Below are 13,077 nucleotides of genomic sequence, written 5' to 3' on the forward strand. Positions count from 1 at the left end.
ACTCGGGAGGCTGAGGCAGGAGAGTTGCTTGAACCCGGGAGGTGAAGGTTGCGGTGAGCTGAGACCTCACCACTATACTCTGGCCTGGGCAACAAGACCAAAACTCTGTCTCAAAAAAAATTAATAATAATATCTAAGCCTGCTTCATACTTTATGTCATGTTTGTTGTAAAGTAGTTGGAAATAGCGAGACCAGTGATTCCTCTGTGAGTTGATAAAGAAGTCGTCTATAGTTCTAGCCTTGCCCCCAAGCAGCTTCTTTATCTGCTGAAGTCTGGGTCTAGTGGTGACAGTGCTTGGTTGGGGGGGGGGGTTGTCACCCCTGGGGAGATAAAGTCTCTGGAATCTTATCTCTGAGACTGTGGTATAATTTTTTTTTTTTTTTTTTGGAGACAGAATCTTATTCTGTCGCCCAGGCTGGAGGACAGTGGCACAATCTCAACTACTGCAACCTCTGCCTCCATCTCCCAAGTAGCTGGGATTGTAGGCGCCCACCACCACACCCGGCTAATTGTATTTTTAGTAGAGACCTGGTTTTACCATCTTGGCCAGGTTGGTCCTTTTTTTTTTTGAGACAGAGTTTCACTCTTGTTGCCCAGGCTGCAGTGCAATGGCACAATCTCAGCTCACCACAACCTCCGCCTCCCAGGTTCAAGCAATTCTCCTGCCTCAGCCTCCTGAGTAGCTAGGATTACAGGCATGTGCCACCATGCCTATCTAATTTTGATGGGATTTCGCCATGTTGTTCAGGCTGGTCTCAAACTCCTGACCTCGGGTGATCTGCTCACCTTGGCCTCCCAAAGTGCTGGGATTAGAGGCATGAGCCACCGTGCCTCACCCAGGCTGGTTTTGAACTCCTGACTTTATAATCCACTGGCCTTGGCCTCCCAAAGTGCTGGGATTACAGGCGTGAACCACCACACCTGGCCAACTGGGATAATTCTAAACTCTTTCCTCCAAGAGCTTTTAGGCTTAGGCAATATTAATCTAGCTCTGAAAATACTAAGGTCCAATATAATTAGCCGTGTGGCAGTCGTCAAAATAAACGGCTTAACAGGAACTTCAGAAGTGATGCATATAAGGAAATCATGTAGAAGAGCAGAGCTCATGATGTTTCCTATTTTCAAAAGAAGAGTGGTATCTGATGATATTTTTAGGTATAAAATGCAGCATCAATTATCAAATAACCTTTTCTCTTTTCCTCTACATGAAACAGCACAGTAGGATTTTTCACTGTAGATTTTACCTGGAAACATGACGGCAACGGAAGTCTCAGAAAGGAAGTCCTTCCCAGACCTCTGACTGTGTCCAGTTCCCTGCATGACATTTCCACCTGATTATGTCACAGATGATCACTTAGGATTAGCTAGGCTGCACATAACAGGGAACCCAAATAACAGTTCCTTAAGTAAGATAGAAAAGCTTATTTCTCTCACATTAAAAGTCCAGAGGTAAGTGATCCGGGACTTATCTGCTGCTCCAGAAATATCCGAGATCTAGGTTCCTCTCTGTTGTTCTGCAGTCTTCAGCATGCCGTTTCTTTCTCATGATCTAAGAGCTGTTTGTGCTCCAGCCATCACATCCATTTCCCAGCCAATATGGAGAAGGAAAGGAAGCAAGGCATACTTCTTGTGTTTGAGAACATTTCTGAGGGCTGTGCATGACTTGCACAAGGGGCTTGATTCTCTTTTGTCTGAACTTAATCTTGTGGACACACCTAGCAAACAAGTGAGGCTGGAAAACAGTCTGTCCCAGGTGGCCAGTATCCTTAGGGGTCCTGTCACCAAGGACGAAGGAGGGAACAGTAGTTTGCAGGGAATCTTTGCTATTCCTAGGCTCCTCAGACTCAGTGTTCAGCTCTTCTTCTTCCCTTACCCAGGCACCCTTTTCTCTTAGTTGGCAGCATGTCCTGTCACTTAAGTCGGAAATGCTAAGAAGCGTTCATGATTCGGTTTTCTCACTCTTCCATATCCAATCATTTACCAAGCTCTGATGATTTTACATCCTAAATGTTTCTTGATCTGCTTCTTCCTCTTCATTCTCACGTTGCATGCCCTAGGTCAGGCCTGGATTGCTGAACCAGCCAAACATGTTTTCTCACCCCTGGCTTTATCCCCTCACACCCATCTTCCACACCATTCAAACACAGACCTGCCCACACAACTCCTCTGACAAAAATCCTTACTTAGTGTTCCATCACCTACAGGTTAAATACCCGGGTTTTCTAACTTGGCATGTAAAGCCCTCTGATCCTCTTCCTGCTTCACCCCTTAAACTCCACTATCTGAAATGGACACTGTGAATGTAAAGCCCTTGTTCTGCACCATCTCTTTATCTCCTGGGCTAATATTTGTGTACCCTTTAAGACTCCCCTTCCTCTGAGAAGCCTTCTCTGGGGTCCTCCCCGTCCCCGGCATCCAATAGTGCTATTTCTGTCACTGTAGATTTCTCCTGTGGCACTTTACCTCGCCAGTTGTTGTTTGTGTTGCCCGCCTACTCTCTGCCATCAGCCTTTCTGGTTCTTTGAGGCCGTAGACTATTTTAAACATCTTCATATTCCCAGTACCTTCATTCTGGTGTCCAAAATAGGCATTCCACACATGTCTAGATGAATGAGAGAATGAAAATTCCATGATAACTGCAGAATACTCAGGAATTGGTATAGCTTCACTAGGCTTGGCCACTGGAGGGCAGTGAGTTACACTTTTCTGATACTATGGTGAGTTAGCTGAAAGCACCCTCTCCACTGAGGGATGGAGGTGGAGCACCATCACTTAGTCAGCAAGTCTTGATGAGCACAGCACATGCAGGGTACTGCTCTAGGCACCAGGGTTATGACAATAAACAAAGTAGACAAAAACCCTGCCTGCTACTTCTAGGTATTTATTCAAGGAAAATGAAGGCTTAGAGACCCAAAAGACATATACAAAAATACTCACAGCAACTTTATACCGACAAAAAACTGGAAACAACTCTAATATCAATAATATGAGAACAGATACCTATACTACGGAACAGTACTTAGCAATAAATGAGAACATACTTGCCAAGTGCAGCAACATGGCAGAGTCTCAGAAACCATGAAACTGAGCAAAAGAAACCAGATGCCAAAAAAAGTATATACTGTATGATTTGCATTATATGGAGTTAAAAATATGTACACCTTATCATGGCAGTAGAAATGAGAACAAAGTTTGCCTGTGGTAGGAGATGAACTGAGAGTGGGTATGAGGAAACATTTCTGGGATGATGGAAACGTTCTCTATTTGGACAGGGGAATTTATTTTTCAAGCCATAGACATAAACGTGTCAAGACTCAGGACTCTGCACATAGGTACAGTTTACTATGCATAATTCTACTTTTTTTAAAAATCACTTTTTTTTTGAGACAGAGTCTCCCTCTGACACCAGGCTGGAGTGTGGTGATACAATCTCGGGTTGCTACCACCTCTGCCTCCCAGATTCAAGCAATTCTCCTGCCTCAGCCTTCCAAGTAGCTGGGCCTACAGGTGCACGCCACCATGCTCGGCTAAAAAAAAAATTACTTTCTTAGTTTAATTTCTGGTGGGCAGAAACAGACAATCAATTGAAAAAAATAGATATTTGTTAGATTGAGATTAAGTGTTATGGATAAAAACAAAGCAAGAAAGAGGGACAGGGATGTGCCACGCTGGCAAGTCTGGGAGCACTTTAAACCCAGTGGTGAGCTACCTTCACACTGAGGAGGTGACATCTGGGCAGAGTCCTGAAGGAGGTAAGGGAGTGAGCTGTGCAGTTAATTTTTAATAGTTAACACTCACATTTTCAAAGAAAAGGTACTATGGATCCCGTTGCCTTGTCTTGCTTCTGGGCTATTGTGGATTGTGCTCACCCTCCACGCTCAGTCCTGGGAGACAGCACCCTCCAACTTAGATCTGACTCTTTGCACATGACATCAGCTCTCCACGGTCTGCTCTTCCCTGTCAGGCTAGACCAAATATGAAACTGGACAAACTTCATTATTGTCTCAAGAGGACATTCCTTCACTGCTTTTTAAATTTTAACCTTTATATTTAATTATACATTTAGAAAAGTGCATCTATCATACATGCACAGTTTGATGAATTTCCCCAAAATAACCAACACCCATATCAAGACATGGAACATTTCTAGGACTTCAGAAGTCCCCTTGTGTTCCTCCTAGTCCCTAACCCATCCTCTCCTCCCCTGCCCCTGCAAGGGTAACTACTTCACTGATTTCTAACACCCAGATTGGTTTTGCCTATTTCTAAGCATTACCTAAATTGAATCATATAGTAAGAAGTTTCTACTTTAATGTTGTTGCTTTGGAGGGAATTAGGGAGTGGACTTGATGCTGAATTTTTAGCACCCACCCTATTTGGGACTCAAGCTGGCTCCTGGGCCCATCTTCATAGATGAAGCAGCCTCCTATGTGATAGGCAGCTGAGAAATATTGAGGTTCTTCCTAGCAATGTGTGTAGATAGCCCAGCCAGGGTGCTCAGATGCTTTCAGTTACACTTGAAGGCAGTGTGTGCATTTGGTGGGATGTCCAGTGCTGGATTTCTTGTCATTGCAGGAGACGAGTTCTCCAGGGACAAGTTGTGGCTTGTTACTTCTGAGATTATAAGACCTTGCCTGGTCCTCTACCCTGGCAGTGAGCTGAGCAATGTGTGGTGTGCAAGTGTTCTCTGTCCTTCATCTGACCCCAGGGATAAGTGAGAAATTGTAACAGAGGAGAAGAAGTTGAGGTAGCCAACATATTCAAGATATTTTAGCCTACATGAGTAGCCTTTGTGAACAGCTGACATTGGCACTGGGGGCCCTGAGCCTCCCAGGGCCTCTTCACATCCACAGCATCTTAGTAACTTGCTGCCTGTCTCTGTGAGTGGTCTTTGGGCAGGTCCTAGAAGGTTAAGTATGCACTGGACCTTGCCTCTCCTTTGCCTCCTCTTCCTTTGCCCCGTAACTGGAATACTCAGTTTGGATCCTTATAATCTGGGATCCTATAGCCAATTTTAGGAGGCTGACATAACCAGCAGCAACTAATGTTTGCTAAATAAAAGTAAAAGTAATATAGCAACCTAAGGAAAATAGCAAAAACTTGGTAGTATGTTGGTTTTTAAAATTAATTTTAAACAGGACATCATGATACTTGTATACTGGGCTATGCCACACTTGAGCAGCCAGAGTTCATGTATCATTCTGAATTAATAGTCACCACCTGATTGACAGGCAAAATGTCAGAATGCCGGATGGTCAGCTAAGCAGCATCTTCAAAACAGCATGTCTCCTCTGACAGCCAGAAACATGAACTGCCTCCCAGTGGGTCTCTTCTCTGTGGAAATTTCAGAATAAGCCTTTCCTCCACCCATCTCATTGGAGTGGCCATCTCTCTCAGAGACCAGCTCCCCTGTCTTTGCCAGGTGGTTTGGCTCTCCCAGGTTTGCAAGTGGCCTCTGCCCTCTCTAAACTTACAGGTTTGCAGTGGTGTTATTGTCTCAGCTACTGCCATCCTGTACTTGCCTGAAAATGTCAGATGCATAACACCCAATAATACGTTTATATATAGCATTTGAACCAGTTCAAAATTATTACACAGAAGTGATAAGATGAATTCTTGACACTTTTCTTAAAACCGTTTTTTTTTCGGGATGAAGTATTTGTTCCTGTTTTATGAGGTTCTTTAGCTGTATGGTTGAAAAGATTTTTTGCTTTTTCTCAGTTTACTTTTGTTATCAGAAAATATGCAAGGTGTTCTTAGGAGTCCATTTAAAAAACAACAACAAGGACCTGAATCAGGTAACCAGAAGCTTTGGAAAATAGAAAGGCCATCTGCAGCCGAGGCGTTGGAGCCTCTTGGTCTGGCTGGTCAGGGTGAATCATGCTGGCCCACCAGATCACAGCTAGAAATTGTCCTGAGACCTCAGATGATTCCTGGGAAATGCCCAGAGCAGTGAATAGACAAGTTAATCTTGTCAGTGCAGGCAAAACCAGTTCTTCCTAAAGCTGTCAGGGAATTTTTGAGGCATGTATTAAGCTGATATTTTAGGACTGGGGCTTAGAGTTCCCGGAAAAATAAACAGTTGACTGGACCATCACTCAAGTACATTTCATCAGCTAATAAATGGGCATGTTCTTTGTCAGACCCAGAGTGGGCAATTTGATTTTTATAAAGAGCTTTTGGGTTTCCTCCTTTTGGATGCCTTGCCTCTTAAAATAGCCATAAAATATCCCTTAAAATCTCAATTCCTCCCATCTGAGTCCTGGCTACTGTATGCTCTGCCATGACAACCAAAGACTCTGCCCTCACTCGATTACACTGCTGGCATGGTTTCCCATTTCAGCTTCAATTATATGTTGAATTTCCTCAAGTGGACGCTTAATGATCCTTCTGAACAGATTGTTTATGCTGAATGAAGCCCTTCAGAGAGCATTTCCTCCTCCCTTTCTGCGCTGCTTTTTGCTGGTGTACTCAGCTCAGTTTTTGACTAAATGTTTGAATTTTATCCTCCCAGCAGGCAGAAAAATAGAACTAAACCCTCCCTCCCACTCTCCGCAATGCTAGGGAACTATCTCACTGGCTGTGAAAACAAAGGGCTAGTGGGCAGACAACAGCCCCCAATTCAGGGCTCCAAAATAGGGTTTAGCACCTTGTCTGTTGTTCCTTTGCTCCCTAGATGGCTACAGGTTTGGAGTTGGTACAGTTACTGAGCATGGCACCTTACCAACTTATGACCTCATGTTATTAATCAGGTTTTCCTCCTTAAGATGAAAGGCAAAAGTAGAGAACTTTGAAAATTGACTTATTTTTAAGGTGTGTTTTGGGATGGTAAGTGTATCAGTTAGGATTAAGTTTGGCTGTGAATAACAGAGATCCAGAGTACCAGTGCTGGCTGGGTATGGTGGCTCACACCTGTAATTTTAGCACTTCAGGAGGCTTAGGTGGGAGGATAACTTAAGCCGAGGAGTTCAAGACCAGCCTGGGCAATATAGTAAGAGCTTGTCTCTTAAGAAAAAAAAAAAGACAGGGCCAGTGGCTTACATAAGATAGAAGTGTATTTGTCCCTTTGGTAACAATAATAATTATGCCAGCTAACTTTTATGTAATGCTTATTTTATGCCAGGCACTGTTGTTAGCACTTTTCATATATTAGCTAACATTTAATCCATAAAATATCCTATGACACTGGGACTGATGTTACCACTTTAACGGATAAGGAATTGAGACACAGAAGGTAAAGTCATTTGTGCAAAGTCACATAGCTAATGAGTGACAGAGCCAGGACTTGAGCTCTGTAGTCTGGCTCCAGAGTCTGCTATTAGCAGACAATGTGCTTGCTGTTCTGTCTGACAAAAAGCCACAGGTCCCCAGGGCTGATATGACAGCAGTGCTCCTGTTGCCCCCAGGAACCAGGGCTCTTTCTGTCTTTATACCCTGCCATATGTGGTTTCCAGTTCTGCCTGCATTTGCATTGTAATGCAATGTTCTGGAATCCTAAAATCCCCAAGTTGGAAAAGACCCTTCAATTTATTATGGAGCTCTGGATCTTCCTTTGGGAAATATGTATGAGGAATGGGGGTAGTTTTTGTCTCGATCCTTCCTTGTGGGTTTCACTTTTTTCTTATAACCCTATTATTAAAGAAGGAGCTGCTGCTGCCTAGCATGGATTAGAAGTCATGCTCATGAATAGGGTAGGGGCTCTCCTTCCTTGTGTACTGTTGTGAGGCTGGCCCTGGAGAAGAGTCTGCATGAACCTGTGACCCAGAGCAGCTCTCAAAGAAAACAGTTTCTTGGGGCATCGTTTATGGTCATGAGAGTTAGAGCCAAACTGGGTATCCATCCCCAGGGGAATGGATAAAGTATGATGGAGGCACACCATGCAGCAATGAACTAGAGGTACGTACAGGAACTCAGGCCTTGGAACATGAAGCAAAAAGTCAAAGGAAGATCCTGAGCTGGGTTTTACAGCCCAATATAATTTAACTAAATTAATTAATATATAATATTTAAAATATAATATAAAACATGTAAAATATTAGGTAAAATGATGAAAACTTTTTTTTGTTGTTTTTCTTTCTTTCTTTCTTCTTTTATTTGAGACAGAGTTTTGCTCTTGCTGCCCAGGCTGGAGTGCAGTGGTGAGAGCTCAGCTCACTGCACCCTCCACCACCCAGGTTCAAGCAATTTTCCTGCCTCAGCCTCCTGGGTAGCTGGGATTACAGGCATGCGCCACCACACCTGGCTAATTTTGTATTTTTAGTAGAGATGGGGTTTCTCCAGGTTGGCCAGGCTGGTCTTGAACTCCCAACCTTAGGTAATCCACCCACCTCAGCCTCCCACTTGGCCTCCCAAAGTGCTGGGATTACAGACGTGAACCACCATGCCCAGCCTAAAATATTGTTAAAATAATATATAAATATAATTGTATATATTTTATAATATATATTTATATGATTTTTATTTTTATATAATTATAATTATGTTTAAATATAGGTTAAATATAATTTTAGATATAATTATATTTTAATATAGCTTTGTGTATCTATTTACATAGATATACAAACATATTTTAAAATATGTATATATACTTACATATATAAAAAACACTACATAGTAAATGTTTTAAGTTAGGAATTAAAGAAAAATGATATCTCCTGGAAGAGTTTTTTCTAATGTGATTTCTCGGCTGGGCACAGTGGCTCACACCTGTAATCCTAGCACTTTGGGGCAGGTGGATCACCTGAGGTCAGGAGGTTGAGACTAGCCTGGCCAATAAGGTGAAACCTTGTCTCTACTGAAGATACAAAATTAGCTGGGCCTACTGGCTCATACCTATAATCCTAGCTACTTGAGAGGCTGAGGCAGGAGAATCACTTGAACCTGGGAGGCAGAGGCTGCAGTGAGCTGAGATTGCACCATTGCACTCCAGCCTAGGTGACAAGAGTAAAACTCTGTCTCAAAAAGAAAAGTAAAATGTGATTTCTCTGGCCTGGCATGGTGGCTCACGCCTGTAATCCCAGCACTTTGGGAGGCTGAGGTGGGCAGATCACCTGAGGTCAGGAGTTCAAGACCAGCCTGGCCAACATGGTGAAACCCCATCTCTACTAAAAATACAAAAATTAGCTGGGCATGGTTGCAGGTATCTGTAATCCCAGCTACTCCAGAGGGTGAGGTAGGAGAATCACTTGAGCCCAGGAGGGAGAAGTTGCAGTGAGCTGAGATCGTGCCTTAGCACTCCAGCCTAGCAGACAAGAGGGAGACTGAGTCTTTAAAAACAAAAAAAAAGTGATTTCTCAAATTGACCTTTATACGCTATCTGGATTTTTAGTTTCTGCCAGCTTAGTGTTTTATAAAATATTCTTTTTTTTTTTTTTTGATGATAAAAGGCAGATGTAGTCAATTGTGGCACTTTTTTTTTCTAAAATACTGTGCATTTTTTTCCTGACTATAAAAATTATGCTTATTATAAAAATTTTGAGAAGTCCAATAAAGCTTTAGGAAAATAAAATCCTTTATTCATACTACCTGGGGAATACTGTGAAACTTGCGATATTTTGTCTTTCCTCTGTGCTTATATAAGCACATAAATATTGTATGTACATTAGTTGAAAGTAGGCCATAAATAATTTTTCCCCTCTTTTCTCCTTAGTACTGTGACATGCTTTTTCATGTCATTACAAGTTTGTAATAAACGTCATCTAAGATAGCCATATTGTGCCTACCGTGTGCCGGGCACTGTAGTTAGCACTTTATAAACTGCAGCTGGCCTTCGAGTTGGATTTTTTAGGTTATTCCTTGAGTCATGGCTTTTCTGATGAAGCACCCCACCCTTCTCAATAAAGTTTTTCTTTTTTTTTTCAGCCTTTGATCTTCATTTTTAAAATAGCTCTTTAGGCCAGCTGTAGTGGCTCACACCTATAATTGCAGCACTTTGGGAAGTTGAGGCGGGTGGATCACCTGAGGTCAGGAATTTGAGACCAGCCTGGCCAACATGATGAAATCCTGTCTCTACTAAAAATATAAAAATTAGCCAGGCGTGATGTCAGGCACCTGTTATATCAACTACTTGGGAGGCTGAGGCAGGAGAATTCCTGGAACCCTGGAGGCGGAGGTTGCAATGAGCCACCATCACACCATTGCACTCCAGCCCGGGCAACAACAACAGTGAGATTCCATCTCAAAAAACAAAAACAAAAACAGCTCTTTAAACAGGATAAAAATCTGAGAGTTTTTAAAGGAGGTTCAGATGTAATCCCAGCTCTTTGTGAAGCTGAGGTGTGAGGATCACTTGAGTGTAGCAGTTTGAGACCAGCCTGGAAAACATGGCAGAAAATTAGCTGGGCGTGGTTGTGCACCTGTAGTCCCAGCTACTTGGGAGGCTGAGGTGGGAGGGTCATCTGAGCCTAGGGGGTTAAGGCTGCAGTGAGTCAAGATCATACCACTACACTCCAGCCTGGGCGTCAGAGTGAGACCCTGTCTCAAAAAGAAAGAAAGAAAAAAAAAAGGCTACATACATTTTTTCTAATGCCTGTATCTCTGTAGCACAAGAGATTGCAGTGAACATTCTGTTTCCAGAATAGGGGTTATGCGTCTGAGGAGAAAAGTGTCTGGTGGAGAACTCAAGGGTCTGATTGTTCTGTGTGTGGCCTCTGACAGGCATACAGGGACTTTCTTGTTGAGCAAGAACAGCGCTTCTTACTACTTCACCTCTATGTGACAGGAAGGGGGAGCTAAACACGGGCTAGGAAGGACACATCACACGACCTTTTTCTTCTTCCGGTTTCTGGAAGGCTGCTTATGTTTTCCTCATTTGCATCTCAGATGAGACAAATTCTGACTCCTGTTACTCAGTGGGAGATTTCCATGAGAAAGCTAGCAGATAGTCCTCACCAAAGAGGTCTCATGGGTAGATAAGCTTGGGAAATGCTGGATAAACAAAGTTTAGCAGATTTACTTACTGCAAAATTTCTGATAACTTCTCAGACCCTTTTGTGTGCTGTGATCTTTGCCAGTCTCCAAGATGGGAATATCTGATGCAACATTTCTCAACCATATGTGTCTGTGGAACCCCCTTTTCTTTTTGAGTGTCCTGTAGGATTGATATTTTGTAGAACCCATCTTGAGAAATACCATCTTGTTGGAATTAAGTCCTGGAAGCATTCACAGGCTTCACTCATCTTCCTTCACACCCATAACTTTTCTTCTGAGTGGCAAAACTGTGGATCTGCCTTATCAGAACTTGGGAATTCCATCTTTCAAATGAACTGTTGGGGCTTTCTGATCCCAGCTGTTCTCTCTGTGTATGAGTATAAGTGTGCTAGACAGCTCACTAAGCTGAAATCAAAGAAATTTTCCAGGCCATCTCCAGGGAGCTGAGTATAATTCATTGAACATGAGAACTCAAGTATCATTTTCTAAAACTGAGTGAACAAATGCCAAGGAAGAGAAAGATATGTTGGACATGATGGGACTAGCATGAGAAATGGCCGGTCCAGTGTTGTAACGAGAGCTTCAAGAACTTCCCTGGGACACATTTGTCTGCCTGACACAGGGAGTAGAGGGGCAGACCCTCATTCCTTGACATCAGGTTAGCCTGGTCCTCCCTTCGCTTTAAAGACCCCATTGAAGACACTAGAATCTATCTCTCTCTCTCCATTTTTAGATAAGACCTCTGGACTCTCTTCACCTTTTGTTTTACAGAAGAGGATGTGGAGAACTTTGATGTGACCAACTTGTCTCAAGACATGCTGCGAAGCATTGAGGCTGACAGCTTTTGGTGCATGAGCAAGCTGCTAGATGGAATCCAGGTGAGCTGCTTCTGCCCTTGTGGGGACGTCTAGGTCCAGGGGCTCCCAGCAGACTTTTGGTTTCCTTATTGCTCTTCTGTATCAAGCAGGCCCACCCACCATGTCTCTTCCTTCTTTTGGTCCATCTCAGCCCTTCTTCATTAGCTTTACAGCTTTCAAAACAGCAGTGGGGCTCAGGCATGGTGGCTCATGCCTATAATCTCAACACTTTGGGAGGCCAAGACTGGAGGATCACTTGAGCTCAGGAGTTCAAGAGCAGCCTGGGCAACATAGAGAGACCCCATCTCTACAAAATTTTAAAAATTAGCCAGGCATGGTAGTGTGGGCCTACAGTACCAGGTTCTCAGTGGGCTAAGGTGGTAGGATTGCTTGAGCCTACGAGGTCAAAGCTGTAGTGGGCAGTAGATTAAGAACCTATCTCAAAAAAAAAAAAAAAACCAACAGCGACGGGGTGTAGTGTCCTTTGGAGTCTGAAGAAATCTCCATGTTGCCTTGGCTTTGTCATTGGAGGAGGCTGCTCCTTTCTGCTGCACACCTCAAGGATGTGGGTTTGCTTTCACAATGCGGGGCTCCCTTGGGCTTTCCCCACTGTCTGTTGTTCTATACATTCCCTTGTTTCCCGGAACACTGTCACTGGCCGTTGGTACTAGCTTTGGAAAACAGACTAAACTTTTAAACATGTTTCAGTGAACATCATTTGATAGCACAACTGTTTAGAGTCCATGTTCACCCCTCGCTGTGTGTCATTCGCAGGATAACTACACCTTTGCACAACCAGGGATCCAGAAGAAGGTGAAGGCGCTGGAAGAGCTTGTCAGCCGGATTGATGGTAGGTTCAAAGGGAGAAGAGTTCTCCAGCAATAGCACAGTTGATTCCGATATGAGCCGGTTGTACTTGTGGGTCCTCTCCTCAGCTGTCTTCCTAGCGATGATCCTTTCCAGTGCACTCAGTGCTGCTGGCAGCACCAGCATCCTTCACACATCTCAGCAGGAAGGCGAGGTGAGAACTCTGCTGTTATCTCCAGTTCTTCTTTCCCCTTGGTTTCCTATCACCAAGCTCTATCAGTTCTCCTTCAGCAGCTCTCCTCAATTCACCCCTTCCCCATTTCTCCAGCCACAGCTCTAGTCCAACTTCCTTCTCGAAAGACTTGCCTCCTCCATACTCTTCTCTCCTAAACTATCTATCACACAACTGCATCTTTCTGCAGCTCTGTTCTTGCCACGTCCCTCTTCTGTTCTGAAGCCTCCTGTGGCTTCCTGTTGCCTTCA

At 43.5% G+C, this 13,077-nt stretch overlaps 1 protein-coding gene across 2 annotated transcripts in view; it reads left to right on the forward strand.

The window, feature by feature from the left end:
- TBC1D22B (TBC1 domain family member 22B) overlaps positions 1-13,077 on the forward strand; it is a 78,051-nt gene that overhangs the window by 45,883 nt on the left and 19,091 nt on the right. For both annotated transcript variants that reach the window (XR_013534201.1, XM_002746498.5), the window contains exons 9-10: positions 11,702-11,808; positions 12,562-12,637. Coding sequence is in view for 1 of the 2 variants with exons in the window: in XM_002746498.5 (XP_002746544.1) it covers positions 11,702-11,808; positions 12,562-12,637 (183 nt within the window). In the remaining variant the exon portion in view is untranslated. The remainder of the gene's footprint in view (positions 1-11,701; positions 11,809-12,561; positions 12,638-13,077) is intronic.

Source organism: Callithrix jacchus, chromosome 4 (assembly GCF_049354715.1).
Source record: "Callithrix jacchus isolate 240 chromosome 4, calJac240_pri, whole genome shotgun sequence".
NCBI lineage: Eukaryota > Metazoa > Chordata > Mammalia > Primates > Cebidae > Callithrix > Callithrix jacchus.